General features: G+C 46.8%; 1 protein-coding gene across 2 annotated transcripts in view; it reads right to left on the bottom strand.

The window, feature by feature from the left end:
- Window positions 1-20,382, bottom strand: part of LOC138566226 (laminin subunit beta-2-like) — a 594,957-nt gene that overhangs the window by 380,622 nt on the left and 193,953 nt on the right. For both annotated transcript variants that reach the window (XM_069643287.1, XM_069643286.1), the window contains one exon: window positions 13,776-13,948. In XM_069643287.1, coding sequence (XP_069499388.1) covers window positions 13,776-13,948 — 173 coding nt within the window. The remainder of the gene's footprint in view (window positions 1-13,775; window positions 13,949-20,382) is intronic.

The raw sequence follows: 20,382 nt of genomic DNA, 5'->3' as shown, positions 1-20,382 counted from the left end.
TAAACCCAGCTGAATTTGCTTTTTTTGACTGAGATTTGAATTCCAAGAGGAGTGGGATGTAGTTCACTTCGTCTCCCCACACCAACATATTCATAGAATTTTTCGATAATGTTGTAAAGTTGTGTCGCCTCATCCTCAGTCTGTTTGTTCCTTAGTTAAGTTCGAGGGTCATCTGCTTCATCTGTTGTAGTGCAGTAGTATTTCCTTTCCAGGTAAATGTTAGCAGCGAGTGATCATACGCCGTTTTCTGGACGATTTCAAAGGTGAATATGTCCTGCAGTAAAGAAGTCGATATGAATACGTAGTCCAGGATATTAAACGAGCTACCATTTGACCAAGATGTTTTCGGGGGACAGTCTCCCTTCATTTGGCCATTAAGAATATGGAAGTCCCGAGTTTTCTTCAGGTTCCGCCACTCTAAGTTCGCATCGAGAGGCCGGACCCATATTCGACAGAGGTGAGCCATTTCCATTCTCAATGCAGGGGCAATTGAAGTCCCCTCCTGTAATGATGTAATGGGGCTTGTGTTGGCACGTCCAGTTGTCTAGAGCGGTCGCCACTGCACTTATGAAGCTTGTCGAGGAGAGGGTGGCTGGATCCAGTAGATGTTAATCACCAGCCCGCGTTGGACCTCCTTATCTGAAACTTCCTTCAGGCCAATGAGTTGCATGAAAGGATAAGGACTGTCAAAGAATTCCATCTTCAGTCCTGTCCCGTTCTTAACAAAGGTGACTAGACCAGCTGCCGAACACCATCCGTCACCTCCGTAGGCTGGTGTAAATAAGGTAGTGTATCCATCCAGATCGCTGGCAGTCCAAAGCCCGGTTTCCTGTAACCCAATTATGTCCAGGACTCTTGAATTATATCTGGATCTGTAGGAAGGTGCATATACCCTCTTGTGTTTCAAAAGGCAATCCGCCGACGCAGGTCTTGTAGCTAGTGAGAATTCAAGTTAAGTCTGTGCCCCGTACACTCTCTGACTTTCAGAGCCCTTCCTCTTGTGACCATGATCTGGTCGCATGTTTAATGGACTCCTTATTACAAAATGTAATCTTGAGTGGGCCTTTAGGTCTTCTTGAGAAATCTTCAGTATCCGAATCAAGTCCCCCAGTTGAGATTTGATTGAAATTGTCACACAATTTCTTAGTGTCAGAGGCTTGATCTAGGTCTTGGCTCCGGGTACCCTTAGGTTTTGGTGGCAGTGCATCGATTCCTCTGGTAAAGGGTGAGAGGGGCATAATCGTTGGTTTCCTTGCAAAGTCTCGACATTCAAAACCCATAGAAAGTAAAAAATGGGCCATTTCCAAAAGAGAGGTCTTAGCACCCGTTGAACGTAGGTGGAGGATCACCCTATCAGTTATATTCTCTTTTGGGAATTCCATGATAGACGTGTCCTCTGATTGAAAAAATCGTTAAAAAGGCACATTATGAAGCAGTTTGAGAATGTTGGATCTGTTCAAAATAAGGCCATCCTTCGCAGGTAACCAGCGCTCCAAAGATACCATGCAGGATCCTAGGCTGTTATTTTCAGGGTTAAGGGGTTCAACTCCCTTGGTGTGAATAATGGTGCTTTCCCTCCCATTAGGTGTGCCCCTCACCCATTTCTGGTCTGTAATTAAACTTGGAGTAGTTCCCCGCTGTTGATCATAGGCAATTCCATTGGACGGAGGAAAGTTTTTTTAATAAGGTCTCCTTGCGCCTTTCTGCCAAAGTCAAAAAAGGGGTATCACTGCATATTATCCCCACCAAAAATATCGCCGTATATATGGTCGTCTGGAACGGCCATAGGCGATATTTTTGGAGGGATAATTTGGGGGTTTTTAGGAGCGGGGGTTGCAGGGTGTTCCCCGCTCCTTTAAAAATAATGCAGAGGTTGCAGGGGTGTCCCCCACAGGTTCCATGCCTTAATATCGCCGCAAAAATATGGGGATTTTTTTGTATGGCGATATTTTTGCGGGGATATTAACAAATGGAACCAAAAAAGGGGTATCCTGGTCCATTAATCTCTGATTTGTCAGTGGATCTATCATAATCTTTCACTGGTTCGAAGGCAACAAGGAGTGGGGCCACACGGGGGCCCGTTGGGTGTGACTTACGACCTGCTGAGGTTGCCTGACAAAGTAGGTCTGGTCAAGGACGATAGATCCACGACTGAGAGATCCTCGTCCTCAGATGTTTATGTGGAGCAATTTAAACAGTCTTCATCGATCCCTTCCATTAAGTTTCCCAAAACCACACTCCCACCTCCATGTAACTTAGGGGGCTGATCTGATGGTTTCCCCAATGACCTGCTCGTAGCCAGTGGCAAGAGTCTACCTATAGTAGGAGAAACCTTCGGGGATGGGCTGGGAAGGTTTCTAATCGAGGCTCGGACGTTCCTAGTAATCTTAGACTTAGGAGGCAATACTGCCTTTCGTTTTTTCTATTAAGTGTCCTTATCTTCCATCACTGAAAAATGGAAAAAGGTTGGGAGTCAGCCCTTGCAGTCGATTGACCATGACTGTCAAGGGGAGGAAAACTCTTCCGGCTAAACATCACAGTGGATTCGCTTAAGATTGGGTCAGCCGTTGTGATGGCTATTGTGAAATGAGTCCGTCCTCTGACACTATCAGATTGAGTAAGGGAAACGCCCCCCCATCATGTTCTCCTCTTTTGGGGGCACGAAGCCCTTGGCTTCTTTAGTTGGGTTACTGGTAGATCTTCAGTGGAGCTTAAAACAATCCCAGGTGTAATATATTGTAGATCTGCATCTGGAATAGCTGTAGAGCCAGGCTTTCTGTTCTGGACCAAGGATTTAAGTTGTAGAAGGTGCAAGACTAAGTTTAGTAAACATTTTTTATCCGCTCTCTCCAAGTCTAGTGCATCTTGGAGTTTTCTTTGAATCCGGCTCGCACATTCGGTCTCCTGGTCATCCCTAGTTTGCAACGACTTAATAAATGACTCAATATATATTATCTTTGAGTGAATCAACACAAGCAATGTTGCTTGATCATTGGAGTTCTCATTCATAGTCTCACATAGTTTCAAAAATGGATTCAATGAGATCGAGAGATCCGCCATCATGTTGCAGTGTAGGTTGAATGTCGAAGAATTCAATTCCGATTTGGGGTCTTTGGAGAAAAGACTAAATCTTATAGGGTCACCTTAGAAAATGAGCCCCGTATGGTATCACCAGTAGAGCCTGCCGCTCCTTGTCGGTCGAGAAAGAAATCAAGCAATGTTATTCTGTGGTTCTGAGGCTAATTTTTTTTTTTCAGGGGCTGCCCGTCCGGTTTAGAAGCACCCTTGACGTCTCCTCTCCCCACAACCCGAGAGGGGTTGGAGGAATTTGGTCTAGAATCCGTCATCCCTTTCGGGGAACCCCTTCACATATTTGAAGAGTTTCCTTATCATCCGGAGTACAGCCCTTTCTGGATCAGTAACCATGTTAGATGCCGGGTTTTTTTGGAGTGTCTGAGCCTCCAAAGTTCCCTCGTTGTCACACCGCTCCATCACAACGTCCCCCTTGCAGGACAGCGGCGGGACCGGACGTTGGGAGGGCTGTCTCTCAAAGCATTTACATCTCTATCCGTAACAATGGTAAAGGAAGCTCTTGCCGGCTCTAAATGTGAGGGGCTCGGTGGTTCACTCTCTGCGTCCATGCAGTAGGTAGCGGGTACAGACTCGCTTTGTAAGATCTCTGCGTTCATCATGTCCAAGCTGAGAATGGGTCCAGAGCCCTGCACTGATCGTAACCGAAAGGCCAACCGCTGGAGGGGCCGCCTCGACAGAGGGGAGGCACATTTCAGGAGGTACACCTCAACTTTACCCATCATCACGTTATTTAAACCAGTACATTCTACCCCACCCGTGGCTTCCTGCAACCAGGTCTTAGCGTCTTTCATTAAGCGTGTAGATCCTAGGTGCGAAGTAGTGTCTAGTAACACTCATTCCCCTAGTGTCTGGGAACAGCACATGGGGGATGAGTGTTTTTTAACCTAATCAGGTTTTAGCAAACGTCTGCTCTCCCAGATTTTTGATTGAAACTTTGTTCAGGGCATCGGAAGAAGCTGTGCGTGTCGGGCGCAGGCTCCATGTTCTTTCAATAGTTTGTATCAAGGCTCCTCAAACTCCCCGACCTCCCAGGTTACACAGTCAACACTCCCTCACACTCTGCGTCGCTCCACGACTAGAGTGGGGATTTTGAAGGGAGGCACCAGCAGCAACACTGGTATGGAGATAGTAGAGAGACTTTGGGCACAGCTCCCAACACAGTCGACACTCCCTCACACTCCGCGTCGCTTTGCGACGGGAGTGGGGATTTTGAAGGGAGGCACCAGTATGGAGATAGAAGGGAGACTCCGGCACAGCTCCCAACACAGTCAGCACTCCCTCACACCTTTACCACCAGAGGTGCTTTCCATTCCCAACAGCGTGCCAGACATTTGCCAGACAATTATGAGGGATACATGGGAAGAAGATATTGAAAATGAAAGTGGGGGGACTCATCAACAAACGCAATGGAATGTGACGTTGCTGGAAATCAGCATATCAAGGTGAAATATGCATGTGTCATTAAATTGGCTTTGCATAACCTCCCACAACTGCACAGGACGAATGACATTTGCCTTTCATATAATCAACACACACACACCCACAGAACTAAGAGAGGATATGTTCTTCTAATTGTGTTTAATCGTGTGCATATTTTAAACTCCAAGAACCAATACAAATGTATTCCCTGGAAGTTGCAGTACTGAAATGGGACATTCACCTTTAGTTGTTTGCTGTTTTTCCTCAGGTTATATAGTGCAGTGGTGAAGTGTCCACCTGCAACCTGAAAACCTGAGACTCCAGTTCGATCCCTGGGGTCGGCTTTAATTCATGAATTCAAAGAGGACATTCAGTGTTTCTCATTTAAGCTGGGGGGACTGAGTCCACCCTCTGAAAAAATTGGGTGGACTCCAACCTCCCGTGTGTACCCTCGAATTGAGCCCTGGTAAGGACTTCAAGGGGTCCCTTGATAACATCTTCTAAAAGAAGGATTCACCTGAAGCGCTGTTGGGAATACAGTCCATTCCACAGCCCTCTGCCATTGAGGTGAAGACAGACTTCCAAGCAAGAGGCAAGCTCTTGTCCCAAACTATCCTCAGGGCCTATGTGGCATGACCATCTGGCTGGCTGAGGCATGCTACACCTCAGACACTGGCAGCCAGCATCGTGCTCACTGGAGGGAACAGAACCTGTACATGCTTGCTACAAAGGGCAGAAGACTGGGCCCACCTGCCCTAGAGACTCTGGAGTGGGTCTCCCAGCAACCACAGAACCAGGAAAGCGACCCCTAACTCTCCCTGCATCTCTGAGCAGCCTTAACGCTGGTTTGGACACGTTTGCATCCATCCAACCTGACAAGCATGAACCACTGGCGTCATCTCTGACCCCGACACTTGACCGCATCTGCATTTCAGTTGCAGAGGCGGTTGCTGACACTGAATGTCCGCTGTCCCTCCATCTGAGACCAATCACGTCTTCTAGTGCCCCCAACTCGACACTGTCTCCCTAACTTCCAGATTCCCGAGCTCCAATCCATCACAGCTTCAGCACCCCAACGTTGCACTGAGCCAGACGGACCCATTCACCATCGAAGTGCAGTCTCAGCTTCCGTCTACCGTACACTGCGCAGTCTTGCCCTGTCGCTCACCCAAAATCGCCTGCTGCACGGGGTGGCCACTGTCAAGCAGTACTGCCCCATGGGAAAAATGTCACTGTTGCTGCCGCTCCTTGACAGACCGCGGCTCAGCTCCAAAAGCATCCAACGACTCGATGCTGAAAAGCCCACCTCGACGATATACATAAGGGACATGAAGGGGCCCGGTCCTCCAGGTCCACCTTAAAGAACCCTGGTGACGTCTAAACCACATTCCCACCCTTTTCTGCACATCATGAACCTGACATTTCGCTACTAAAATATTTGCCTAACCCGGGGTGGCTTTATTTGAAGTCTGCTTTCTCTGTGTTTCCCTTAAAAGGATGGCCCAGTAGTGTTCTGATTAGTTCTGTGCATTTGTGTTCATTTGAAGGTCCTATTTTTATAGAACCCTGGTTGGACATTATTCTATTTTGTTACCATTCTGCTATTGCTGTTTGTGCTGCATCTGTGCCAGCCCGCACCCCTTCTGAAGAGTATAGCCTGCCCGCAGCATGGAGGTGAAGGGGGCATACCCGCCAGGCTGCGCCTGTTTCACCTTTATGATTGGGATCAGTGCTGGGCAAGTAGCAGTGTGGGGCTGAGTAGGAGTCACTGCTGGTTTAGTAGTAGTGTGGGGCAGAGTAGGAGTCACTGCTGGTTTAGTAGTAGTGTGGGGCAGAGTAGGAATCACTGCTGGTTTAGTAGTAGTGTGGGGCAGAGTAGGAATCACTGCTGGTTTAGTAGTAGTGTGGGGCAGAGTAAGAATCACTGCTGGTCTAGTAGTAGTGTGGGGCAGAGTAGGAATCACTGCTGGTTTAGTAGTAGTGTGGGGCTGAGTAGGAGTCACAGCTGGTTTAGTAGTAGTGTGGGGCAGAGTAGGAATCACTGCTGGTTTAGTAGTAGCGTGGGGCAGAGTAAGAATCACTGCTGGTTTAGTAGTAGTGTGGGGCTGAGTAGGAGTCACTGATGGTTTAGTAGTAACGTGGAGCAGAGTAGGAGTCACTGCTGGTCTAGTAGTAGTGTGGAGCAGAGTAGGAGTCACTGCTGGTTCAGTAGTAGCGTGGAGCAGAGTAGGAGTCCCTGCTGGTTTAGTAGTAGCGTGGGGCTAAGTAGAAGTCACTGTTGGTCTAGTAGTAGTGTGGGGCTGAGTAGGAGTCACTGCTGGTTAGTAGTAGTGTGGGGAAGAGTAGGAGTCTCTGCTGGTTTAGTAGTAGTGTGGGGCTGAGTAGGAGTCACTGCTGGTCTAGTAGTAGTGTGGGGCTGAGTAGGAGTCACTGCTGGTTTAGTAGTAACGTGGAGCAGAGTAGGAGTCACTGCTGGTTTAGTAGTAGCGTGGGGCTAAGTAGGAGTCACTGTTGGTCTAGTAGTAGTGTGGAGCAGAGTAGGAGTCACTGCTGGTTTAGTAGTAGCGTGGGGCTGAGTAGGAGTCACTGCTGGTTAGTAGTAGTGTGGGGCTGAGTAGGAGTCACTGTTGGTCTAGTAGTAGTGTGGAGCAGAGTAGGAGTCACTGCTGGTTTAGTAGTAGCGTGGGGCTAAGTAGGAGTCACTGCTGGTCTAGTAGTAGTGTGGAGCAGAGTAGGAGTCACTGATGGTTTAGTAGTAGTGTGGAGCAGAGTAGGAATCACTGCTGGTCTAGTAGTAGTGTGGGGCAGAGTAGGAGTCACTGATGGTTTAGTAGTAGTGTGGAGCAGAGTAGGAATCACTGCTGGTCTAGTAGTAGTGTGGGGCTGAGTAGGAGTCACTGCTGGTTTAGTAGTAGTGTGGGGCAGAGTAGGAGTCACTGATGGTTTAGTAGTAGTGTGGAGCAGAGTAGGAATCACTGCTGGTCTAGTAGTAGTGTGGGGCTGAGTAGGAGTCACTGCTGGTTTAGTAGTAGTGTGGGGCAGAGTAGGAGTCACTGATGGTTTAGTAGTAGTGTGGAGCAGAGTAGGAATCACTGCTGGTCTAGTAGTAGTGTGCGGCTGAGTAGGAGTCACTGCTGGTTTAGTAGTAGTGTGGGGCAGAGTAGGAGTCACTGATGGTTTAGTAGTAGTGTGGAGCAGAGTAGGAATCACTGCTGGTCTAGTAGTAGTGTGGGGCTGAGTAGGAGTCACTGCTGGTTTAGTAGTAGTGTGGGGCAGAGTAGGAGTCACTGATGGTTTAGTAGTAGTGTGGAGCAGAGTAGGGGTCACTGCTGGTCTAGTAGTAGTGTGGGGCTGAGTAGGAGTCACTGCTGGTTTAGTAGTAGTGTGGGGCAGAGTAGGAGTCACTGATGGTTTAGTAGTAGTGTGGAGCAGAGTAGGAATCACTGCTGGTCTAGTAGTAGCGTGGGGCTGAGTAGGAGTCACTGCTGGTTTAGTAGTAGTGTGGAGCAGAGTAGGAATCACTGCTGGTCTAGTAGTAGCGTGGGGCTGAGTAGGAGTCACAGCTGGTTTAGTAGTAGCGTGGGGCAGAGTAGGAGTCACAGCTGGTTTAGTAGTAGTGTGGGGCAGAGTAGGAATCACTGCTGGTTTAGTAGTAGCGTGGGGCAGAGTAAGAATCACTGCTGGTTTAGTAGTAGTGTGGGGCAGAGTAGGAATCACTGCTGGTTTAGTAGTAGTGTGGGGCAGAGTAGGAATCACTGCTGGTTTAGTAGTAGCGTGGGGCTGAGTAGGAGTCACTGATGGTTTAGTAGTAGTGTGGGGCAGAGTAAGAGTCACTGCTGGTTTAGTAGTAGCGTGGGGCAGAGTAGGAGTCACTGATGGTTTAGTAGTAGTGTGGGGCAGAGTAAGAGTCACTGCTGGTTTAGTAGTAGCGTGGGGCAGAGTAGGAGTCACTGCTGGTTTAGTAGTAGTGTGGGGCAGAGTAGGAATCACTGCTGGTTTAGTAGTAGCGTGGGGCTGAGTAGAAGTCACTGATGGTTTAGTAGTAGTGTGGGGCAGAGTAAGAGTCACTGCTGGTTTAGTAGTAGCGTGGGGCAGAGTAGGAGTCACTGCTGGTTTAGCAGTAGCGTGGGACTGAGTAGGAGTCACTGATGGTTTAGTAGTAGTGTGGGGCAGAGTAAGAGTCACTGCTGGTTTAGTAGTAGCGTGGGGCAGAGTAGGAGTCACTGCTGGTTTAGCAGTAGCGTGGGACTGAGTAGGAGTCACTGATGGTTTAGTAGTAGCGTGGAGCAGAGTAGGAGTCACTGCTGGTTTAGTAGTAGCGTGGGGCTGAGTAGGAGTCACTGATGGTTTAGTAGTAGTGTGGAGCAGAGTAGGAGTCACTGCCGGTCTAGTAGTAGCGTGGGGCTGAGTAGGAGTCAATGCTGGTCTAGTAGTAGTGTGGAGCAGAGTAGGAGTCCCAGCTAGTTTAGTAGCAGTACGGAGCAGAGTAGGAGTCACTGCTGGTCTAGTAGTAGTGCAGAGCTGGGTAGGAGTCACTGCTGGTTTAGTAGTAGTGTGTGCTGAGTAGGAGTCACTGCTGGGCTAGTAGTAGTTTGGGGATGAGTAGGAGTCACTGCTGGTCTAGTAGTAGTGTGGGGCTGAGTAGGAGCGCAGCTGGTTTAGTAGTAGCGTGGAGCTGAGTAGAAGTCACTGCTGGTTTAGTAGTAGTGTGGGGCTGAGTAGGAGTCACAGCTGGTTTAGTAGTAGCGTGGAACTGAGTAGAAGTCACTGCTGGTTTAGTAGTAGCGTTGGGCTGAGTAGGAGTCACTTCTGGTTTAGTAGTAGCGTGGAGCAGAGTAGGAGTCACTGGTGGTTTAGTAGTAGCGTGGTGCTGAGTAGGAGTCACTGCTGGTTTAATAGTAGCGTGGAGCAGAGTAGGAGTCCTTGCTGGTTTAGTAGTAGCATGGGGCTGAGTAGGAGTCACTGCTGGTTTAGTAGTAACGTGGAGCAGAGTAGGAGTCCCTGCTGGTTTAGTAGTAGCGTGGGGCTAAGTAGGAGTCATGGTTGGTCTAGTAGTAGTGTGGGGCTGAGTAGGAGTCACTGCTGGTTTAGTAGTAACGTGGAGCAGAGTAGGAGTCACTGCTGGTCTAGTAGTAGTGTGGAGCAGAGTAGGCGTCACTGCTGGTTCAGTAGTAGCGTGGAGCTGAGTAGGAGTCTCTGCTGGTTTAGTAGTAGTGTGGGGCTGAGTAGGAGTCACTGCTGGTCTAGTAGTAGTGTGGGGCTGAGTAGGAGTCACTGCTGGTTTAGTAGTAACGTGGAGCAGAGTAGGAGTCCCTGCTGGTTTAGTAATAGCGTGGGGCTAAGTAGGAGTCACTGTTGGTCTAGTAGTAGTGTGGAGCAGAGTAGGAGTCACTGCTGGTTTAGTAGTAGCGTGGGGCTGAGTAGGAGTCACTGCTGGTCTAGTAGTAGTGTGGAGCAGAGTAGGAGTCACTGCTGGTTTAGTAGTAGCGTGGGGCTGAATAGGAGTCACTGCTGGTCTAGTAGTAGTGTGGGGCTGAGTAGGCACATTAGCCACTGCCCCCTGTACTCCTGCAGAGCAGTGTGTGTGTGTCACAATGTGAAAATTATAAAGCCTCAGTTTTAAAAACGTAAGCAAACTTCAATAAATTGAAGGCCATTTATGTTCGTAAGAAGGTAGCATTCAAGGAGATGTAAACTCCCAACCAGCCCCACAGATAAGAGGTGCAGCAGTAATTTTCACTCGCTAAAATAGGCAAATACTCCCAAAAAATAAAACTAAGGATTACACATACTACCAAGAACCAGGAAACAGACGCATAGGAGCGTGCGCCCCTGCTTTCACCCCACACAGCTATTTACATAGATATGTTTGGGCCTGTAGTATGCATAATGCAAGAGAAAGAAACTATTATTATTGCCTGATCCAAAGAGGTAAACATGTATCTTTTAATGTGCATAAACAACTAGGTGAAAAGAAATATTTAGTGCAGAAACCTTTTTTTAAATCTCTTTATTAGTATGTCATTAAATCACAGAAGAATCAAATACAGAAAGGAATAGTGAACCAGAGAACACAAATCAAAATTATTCAATTAAAGGACATATCAATAAACAAACAGCATAATCAAATGATCCCTCCAACATACTAAGAAAATGTTCATTTTTGTAAAGAATAACAGAGCAAAATACAACAGTCAATAAAAACATTTAACATAGAACATACACACAAACACCAACAACACACAGACACCAAACCAAATCCCCCAATAAGTATAATAGTGAGAAGAAGAAAAAAAAAGAAAAAATATTATCTTTCCCCTCTTCTTTTCCCCTTCCCTATCTCTTTTCCTTTCCTCTTCCTTTTCCCACTACACCATTTCTACCCACTCCTCATACAAATCCGTAACCTATATAGTCAATCACCTTTCTGATTTACAGTTAAAACATTTTACTCGCTTATAAAATACTCTCATTGTTAAAGGGACTCACTAAAAAGAATGTTACCCCCAACTTTAAAAAACAGGGAGTAAAATACTCCCACTTCAAAATCGTATCGGGAGCACTGCTGCCAACACTCCGGTTCTACTCGGTGTCGTCTGCATACAGGTTCATTGGTTGGTGCCAGGTTGTGAGTTCTTCCATGGGCATCTTTCCAAGAGGGGGGCCGATCTGCTCACGAAGGAGCTGGGTTCGCACCCTCTTACACACACACAAAATCCACACGGTCACCCAGGCTGAATGGGTATTGCACTGATAGCCTCTTAACATCTAGTGAGCACAGACCATTTACTGTGTTTTTGTATGGTCAAGAACAGCGCCTAGATGCCTCTGGGTTGGGTGCGCTATAAAAATCTCAAAATAAATAAATAAATAAATAAATAAATAAATAAATAAATAAATGTGCTCTTCCTCGTCAGGACCCCACGTCGAGGCGCATTAGAGAAAGGCACTTTTTTTTATCAGCTGAGAGAAAACGAGGAATCTTGGAATTTAGCAACAAAAGAAAAGACACAAAGTTATGCAAACATCAAAGAACGTTTATCAAGCTCAGGGAGTTTGCAAGTATGTAATATAATTCAGACTATCTGGGGAAAAGAGTAGGTGGGGACGCGCAGTCTGGAAACAGTGTGTTTTTGCTGCTTATTTGTGTTTTGAAGATCAAGGGGAGTGGCGTGATGGGCGCCACAGGGCCTCGAGCAAATGTTGCAACATGAAACAAAGAAACGCTGGCTCTCCTGAAAGGGAAAGAAACAGCATTTCCCCACCTCCTGCCACAATGAACTTTGGGAGGTGGGGGAGGAGCAAACATTAACCCCGCCTCCTCTCCACAGGAGCAGTCTGCTCAGTCAACCATTTACAAAAGTAGCAGAGACCCCTATGGGAGGAAAGGACACCCAGTGATCTGTTCTATGGGAGCTGACTATCCCGGAGGGTCAAAAAGCATGAATAGCTCTCCATGCTTTAACCCCTTAAGTGCCAAGGACGAGAATGCTCATCCTTTTTTTGCATAGACTTGCATAATAGCCTGGCAGGTAGGCACAGCCGGGGGCATAGCTCAGGGGGATTTCAGGGTTCAGTTTTTATTTTACAATTTCCGACATACAATACAATAGACAAAACAACAAATGCTGAGCCGTATAACAGAGGGTGAAAATACATAGGCGCAACACATCAGAAACATAACCCTAAACATTAGGGAGGTGACGATTATCAAGAGTCCAGTCATCAGGACAGAGGAGAGAAGACAAAAACCCAACACATCATGTATAATGCATGGCAAGAAGTACAATGAAACCGCAGCAAATATAGGGACTCGCCTGTGAAGCAGAACGCAAAGCGTGTTAACCATACATGTCCAAGAACGGACCCCAGATCTCAGAACACGTGGCCAATTCACCCGTATGCTTATGAATGACCTCACAGGTCAAGAGGGTTCGCAGCTCCTTAATATGAATTTGCATATCAGTCTGATGCCAGCCACAAGGACACCCCCGATGAGGCTGGCAACTCTCCTATGAAGAGCAGGAGTCGCCACAACCCTTGCAATGTGTTTCTGCCATGGCATCCTCGCAGATGTGCAGTGTCCCTCTGGGCACACCTGGATAACCCTCACTAAACATAGGGCGGGACCCCAAATGTTTCAGCATTTGCCAAATGCGTGCGAGCCTCGCTACTGACACCATGGTGCACCCTGGATTCCTGTCTGTGCCTCACATTGCAATGAATCCAGGGGTGGGCTGGGAACCAAAAGAGGCCCTGGAAATAATGTTCAAAGTGGCCCCATATTACACATTCTGAGCAAGCCCAAACCTTTTGCTATGGGAAAATGTGGAAATGCCACACAAAAGAGGCCCAGGTTGCAGAGGCCTACCAGGAAATTTCCAGAGTTCTCTATAGGCCAGTCCTCCCCCCCCCCCCCCCCCCCTGCCCAGGGTGCAGCGGCCCACGGGAAAATCTCTAGAGTTACCTATGGGCCATAGGCCAGTCTAATTGAATCACTCCCGTTCTCCCAATTATAGCGGATTTCTACCTCTCAGAATGGTGACGAGGGGCGGATTCCCTACATACAATGTTAACACACAGACTGTGCAGAGAATCAGTTTGCAACAGGGAACGGATCAGGGCAAATACATGTTTTCCCGTATATGTGAAACTTTGTGATCTGCCCTGGATCACACTGTTCGGCCAATTGATGAGGCCCTGATTAGACGCCATTTCTCCTGGATACACACTCAGTAACCTACCCATCGGCTATGGTTTCTGAACATAATTCTGTAAAGGGATAAACTGGCAGGACCACAGTCAATGCCATTTAAAACCAAACACACTCAAGTGTTGTTGGAAATGGATATGGGTCAATGCTGGACTGTGGTTACTGTCACACGCCCACATACACACACGCTGAATCGCTCACACACTCATGCACTCTCACTCACACACATTCACTCAGTCACACACTCACTAAAAGACACACACGCTCACACCCACACTGAATCACTCACTCACACACACACTCATGCACTCACACACAGACACATTCACTCAGTCATACACTCTCTCACAGTCACACACTCACACTCTCACACACTCACATGCTCACTCATACACCCTCAGTCATTCACACACACACACTTACAAAACGTTCTCACACTCGTGCACTCACACACTCACTCACTCACACTGCCTGAAGGACTTAACTTTTGGAAACTTGGATCAAATCAATGATACCTGTGAAGAGGCTAGAAAGCCCACCCCCATCTCACCTGCAGATGGCTGACGATGCAGTAAGGCCGCGAGCGCTTCAGGCCACAGGTGGATGATGCCTTGAGTTTATTCGCTCGGCCAACCAGGAGGTCCCCCGTGGCCGGGTAGCAGCTCCCCTGGGCACAGCCATGCAGTTGCTGAAGTTCCTGGCACAGAGTGCCCACCACCAACGCTGCAGAGAGAGAGAGAGAGACGTAAATAAAGCAGCCTTCACCAACTCAACCCAGGAGCTATTAGATGGCACAGAAGCATTCGTAATTTACACCTTAAACCATTTACCAGCGAAAAACTATGAGTGCCAGCTGGGAAAGCAGAACAGTTTATGTATGAGAAAGGGTTTGACCAGTGGAGTAACTTCGCTGAAAATGTTGGGGGGGGGGGTGTAAAGACTGGTAGGGGGTGTCTGTACTTCCGCTCTCTATATGGTAGAGGAGAGGCACATGGGACCCCAGCCAAGATTCTCTATTATTGGTAACGTAGTCGAGCAATCAAGGCCTAGCTTCTCAGGAGGTGATGCAGGCTGGTTCTTAAGTACAGTGTAGTCCCCGAGCCCCCACAAAGGAATGTCCACACACTGTATTACTGAAAACACAGTCTTTATATAATTAATATTCAAAGGTATGTACACGATCACAATAACAAACTTTGTACTCGGAAGTCAATAATGATAAATATATACAATTCTAAAGTGGTACCACCAATGTTATCAAATCTCATTAAAGTGCATCAACTGTACGGTTAAAATGTCACACAGATTAATAACGAGGAAACCAGCAATAGAGATAGGAAGGAACGCAAGATGGTTGAAACAGTAGGCAGAATACTGGCCCCGTACCCTAGACACAGTTCTGTGTGGAGATCCCCCCACCTGGGCAACCTGTAAATAAAGATATATATCGCACAAGCCCAGTCCATATGTTCAATAGTCTCACTTCCTCCTATTAAGGTTTTACCCCCCCAATGTACCTGGTGGAGTAGAGTTCTCCGACGATGCGTCGACCAATCCTTCTGGAGTGTCTCCCTTTCAGGCGGAGGCCACGGATCGTCGAGAGGTGTCGGGGAACTTGGCGTTCGGTGTCGGGGAATCGACGGCCCTTCTTGAGTGCCCTCCCTTTAAGGCAGGAGTCACGGGTCGTCGAACGTCCGACAGTGAACAGGGTGAACTACGGCAGGGAAGTGGCAGCTTCGTTCCTAGCAGTGCTCGTCGACGACAGAGCGTTGGTGTCCTGCAAGGAAGAGGCGTGCTGGGCACCTCGGTGACGATAGTTCTGGACCGCAAAGAGATGATGAAGACTGTGGCCCAGCAAGGGCGTTGAGTCGTCGGCGTCTCTGTGGTGGTCCTTAGGTGGCGGGAAACCCACCGGTGGATGCTCCTCGCCGAGTCGACGGTCGGGCCTTCTCCAGCGGGAGACAAGCGGATGACGATGCAGGCGAGAGCGTCCGATGATCAATGGAAGTTCTTAGGCAAACGGGAGCACGGCGGCTCCGGTTGGCGACGGCGGTCATCGACAGTGGCAGACAACAGTCCGGGCGCTTCTCCTTGGAGTTCCTCAGCAGTCCCTGTATCGGGTCGGCAGCCTGTCGAAGGTCTGTCTACCAGGGTGCGTTGGCAAAGATCAGCTGTGCACGATGGTCCTTCGTAGCTCGGGAAGAGGTTGCCTTACCAGGTCCTCTCTGGGTCAGTCCTTGGAAACACAGCAGCTTTCAGATTGCGAAGGAGAGCAACAGCAATTCTTCTCGTCCAGCAGGGCTTCAAGGTCAAGCATCAGTTACTCCAGTTACTCGTCGTAGTGGACTTCAGCTTCTGAACATGATTCCTAGCAGTGAGAGGTCCCCAGATATACTGTTGATCTCCCATTCATTCCGCTGGGTCACACTCAAGCATCCAATCACGACTACGGGTATTCATGCAGGCAGGCAGCCAATCAGGCACACGAGGTATTCAGGCCATTCACTTCTCTCCAGACACTCAAAACAAGTTATGTGTAATGAGACAAGAACCGAGCCATTCAACACTCCAAGCTGCATTCATACCGGTTTCGGGCAGGGTTGTCTCAGTCATTGTGTCAACCACCAGATACTAGACACCCACAACACAGAATGCATATTCGTCACACACTCTATTCACCCAGGTCTCACCCACAGGAGGTACCCACAACATACATCACCGGGAAGGCTCCAGCCAGTCTGGCCGGGCCTTCACAACAACACCATATATGGCATTTCCACCCAACAGCCAGTCAGGGGTAAGGGATAGAGTCAGGGCTTCCCAGGACTTTGGGAAAACAAGGTAATGGGTAATAGAAAGCAAGAGGTCACAGGGGCCATCTTGTTTTCCATCAGGAATCAACTGATCCCAATGGCAGGGCCGGGGTATCCCAAAATGGAGGATACTCAGCGCACCTGTCAACTTCAGCATGGAGCTGCCACCAGCCCATACCCTGCTCTGTGGGCCACCCACAGGTGCCCAAAAAAATACAATAGGGTACAGGGTTGTACCATGGGTGCCATAAGGGTATCCCACGGGTTCGTTCACCAAACCAAAAGAAAGAGAGCTGCACCGCCAGGAGTCCCACATGAACTCCTGCACGGAAAACACGGCAGAACACACGATAAAAAGCAGTAAAGGACAAGGATACGGAGGCCCTGTCCCTCCGATGCATTTCCAGCATCACAGGGGGGACATTACATCAGAAGAAAAGGTGTCCCAGTGAAATGAAGGGGGACAAAATGGTGTGCCATGAAAGTTGGGGGGATGGAAAAAAAACCCTGTCCTCCCTAAAGTTATGCCCATGGGTTTGACGCTGTGTTAGTCCACTTTTAAAATCGAACTAAATCAAAGTTGGATACCTTTTAGTGCACTGAACTGAACACATTAAGCTGAGATGGTAGAGGCAAATGCCAGTCGAAGCAATAACACTTATCATGATTATTTTATCACAGATGGCCAGAAAAATATGCAATGCTATAGTAAGAAATGGCTAGACTGGCAGCACCCAAATGCCAGTCTAGCCAGGTAAATACACTTAGCAGGACTGCTTTTTCAGTGATGCCCAGTAAAAAAATAAGTTAAGCCAAACTAAGAAATTACTAGACTTGCTGCACCAAAATGTCTTCTAGCCACTAATACCACATAGCAAGTCTGCTTAGCCTGGACATGGATGTCCATTACTATTTATTGCACAAACCTCATCCCCCACATTCCCCACACCCCCCACACATCCCCTCTCCCTCCCACCACCTGACCCAAGCCCCAAAATCATCTTACATAGGTAAGTACTGAGATGAGGAAGAGTGAGACTAGGATTACTGAAGATTACAGGTAACTAAGCCAGGCATTACCTCCATGTCCCTCTACCTCATCCCAGTACTTGTGTATGAGCCAAAGTGCCTCATACACAAGTACTGGAATGAGGAAGAATAGGGCTATGAGTAATGAAGATCAATGGCATGATCTACGCACGATTCCAACTATATCAAAGATCTACCTCTCATCTCCCCACGTCAAACCGGGAGCTTGATGTGCTATTTAACATAACAACCGAGATAATTCAATCCTTGCGTGCCAAGGCAACGAGCCCTGTTTTTGGCTCTCCCCCGCATTATTCCGACTTTATTGTGAAAGCTAAAAGAGCAAAGAGAGCGGCCCTGAGGCAGATTCTTAAAATGGCTCCAAATTGGGCGAGCTACTGCATAGAAAAAAAAAGGATATTAAATACCTATCGGAACCAATGTAGGGATCACAGGCACTTCATTCAAAACCAGCTGAATCTAAACATGTTCAACACACTTTGTCACAGGGACAGAAGGTCTACTTGGGGCTTACTTAGGGCAGGAACCTCTGTACTCACCTCCGACCAGTCATCATCGATTTCAGCACACACATGGAGAACTTATTTTGAAAAAAAATTTGCTCTCCCAGTAACATTTGAAAATCTGGAATTCAAATGGACCCATTTGGCTCCTGCTTCCTTCCTATTATGGGAGATTCCTACTATTGAAGCCACTTTATCTGCCCTTAAATATTCAAAGGCAGCTGGCCCGGATGGGATTCCATCTTGTGTATTTAAACGATACCCCACTATGTGGGCCGGTATACTGAAGAAACTGTTTGACAACATGCTGACAACTACATTTACTCCACCGTCTTGGCTAAATTCGATCATTGTCCCCATTTACAAAAAAGGATTAAGGTCTGATCCAAGTAATTTTCGACCGATAGCGCTCATCGATACAGCTGCAAAGGTATTTGCCATTTTGCTCCTAGGTGAACTACAAGCGGTTATTGGCGAGCTCAAGATCTTATCCAAGTTTCAAATTGGCTTCCGCTCAAGGATGGGTACACCTCTAAATGCGTCAATTATGGCGCATCTTTTAGCCAAGCATAAAATTAGGGACTCAGGTCCCTTGTATATGGCCTCGATTGATCTTACTTCTGCTTTTGACTCAGTTATACGAGCACTGCTGTGGAAAAAAATGGTTGAGATGAAGATACCTCTTTATATTATACAATTAATATCAAAGCTCCATACAAATACAGCTTACTTAGTAAGGGTAAACAATGAAGGAGCAACAACTCACCCAATAAACATCGGCATAGGTGTCAAGCAGGGTTGTAATTTAGCAGCCACGCTTTTCAATCTTTACCTATGTGGTATCAATGAGATTTGGAATACCTATATCTCCTATCCAGCAAGGCTTGGCCATTTGAAGATCCATTGGTTAGCCTTTGCGGATGACATTGTATTATTTGATCGAACGCCCAAAGGTATGCAAAACAAATTAGATCTATTTGCGTCCTATTGCTTGACACATAATCTAAAATGCAATGTTGAAAAATCTAACATAGTAGTGTTCAGGAATCTCAAAAAGGGTAATATCACACGAAAGTGGAGTCTTGATAACTTTCCTCTAACCACAGTTACTCAAATTCGTTATCTCGGATATACCATAACTGATTCCAACTCGATGGCGATGTGGAGAGCGGTTCTACAGAAAAAGGCTGCACCGCTCGCTACGCAAATGCGACTAGTATACCTGAAGTTCTGTAAATTTTCATTGTTGCCACTTATAGAATTTTACATCTTAAAAGTAGAGTCAGTCATTCTTTTTGCTTTGGACATGTGCCTTATAAATATAAGTACTTACCTTGATCAACTACAAGGCTGTATGTGTAAGGGGGCCCTGAGGTTAGCCAAAGCAATACCAAATACTGTGTTACGGCAGGAATTGGGTCTCACTTCACTATCTGCACGCCGTAACTGGCGCATGTTGGCTAACTTTGCCAGAATGTTATATCCACCCGCCAACTGCCTATATGAAGATTTGGGGCAACTAATGATTGCACCGGAACGATCATCTTTGACGACTTATCATGCACAAATGCTTCAACTATTGGATGAGATTGCACTTACACCAGCAGATTTGGAATTCAGGTCTCACCTTGTCAAACATCGTATCATAGAAAATGATTGGTGTAAAACGGTTTCTGCGATGGCAGATCTCAAGGGCTACAAGGAAGCAGCACGCTTCTGCTCCTCAAGACGACCGCATAAACCTTATGTAATCCAGTTTCCTTGTAATAAAGCTAGGGAAGTTTACTTACGCTTCAAAATGAACCAATCCCTGACCCTAGAAAGAATTAGTGGCTGGAGCCAGCATTGGAAGGTACAGGTGGGATTAGGGTGTAGGTTTTGTAAAGATAGTGCAACTCAAGAAACCCTTAAACATCTAGTAATATTTTGCGCTCATTTTGAGTCAATACGTGCACTAACAATTGCAAGTGATTGTTCACTAACTGAGGCAACTAGGGAATGGATATGGTTAGCCTGTATGTGGGGGACTCGAACGAGCCTCATAATAGCTCTGTGCAGATTTTTACTGGTAATAAACAGTGAATTGGTGAGGATGTTCAATAAGAAAATGGTGTAATAAACTTGTTGATGCTATTTATATCGCAGCTGCAAATCAGCTGACCAGATAAAGTATATAGACTAGCTGTGAGAATTCCGCATTACAGTGCATGGCAAATTCACTCTACTGACATATATGCCTAAGTCTACAAAGATGTCTCTTAGTCAGATTCAATATGGTGATGCATTTTTATTATTATCTTGAAGACATGAAATGAAGCATTGTTGTTAATGTCTCTTCGCAAGTCTGTTGGTTTAGCAAAAGGAAATGATGTAGATGAGATAAGACTACATTAGAATGTATCAATAATTATATAGCATGAGTTTCAAAATTCTATTTATATAAAATTGTCTTTATTAGGCAAAGCAAATCCTGTATAAGAAATGAATAATGTAATTGAAATGAAATTTTGTAATAGATTATGTGTTAAATTGTGCAACATAGAAAATATTTTTATAAAAAGTTGTAAAAGTTTGTTGAAAGAACTAATTAAACAACGGTTTGAAATAAAAAAATAAAAAAAAAATGAAGATTACAAATAAGTAAGCATGGGATTAAACGCAGCAACATCATTGAGCTGGCTGGGCTTCAGCCCTCCCCCCATTCCCCCTTTGACATTTTGTGTTATATTAACTCGACCTGGCTAACCTACAGAGCCGTTGCTGGACAGAACAACCCCTGGGTTTAACGGTT

Source organism: Ambystoma mexicanum, chromosome 2p, assembly GCF_040938575.1.
Source record: "Ambystoma mexicanum isolate Mex_15411 chromosome 2p, UKY_AmexF1_1, whole genome shotgun sequence".
Taxonomy (NCBI): Eukaryota; Metazoa; Chordata; class Amphibia; order Caudata; family Ambystomatidae; genus Ambystoma; species Ambystoma mexicanum.
The sequence above is the reverse complement of the archived record's forward strand: the minus strand, read 5'-3'. Positions and strand labels throughout refer to the sequence as shown.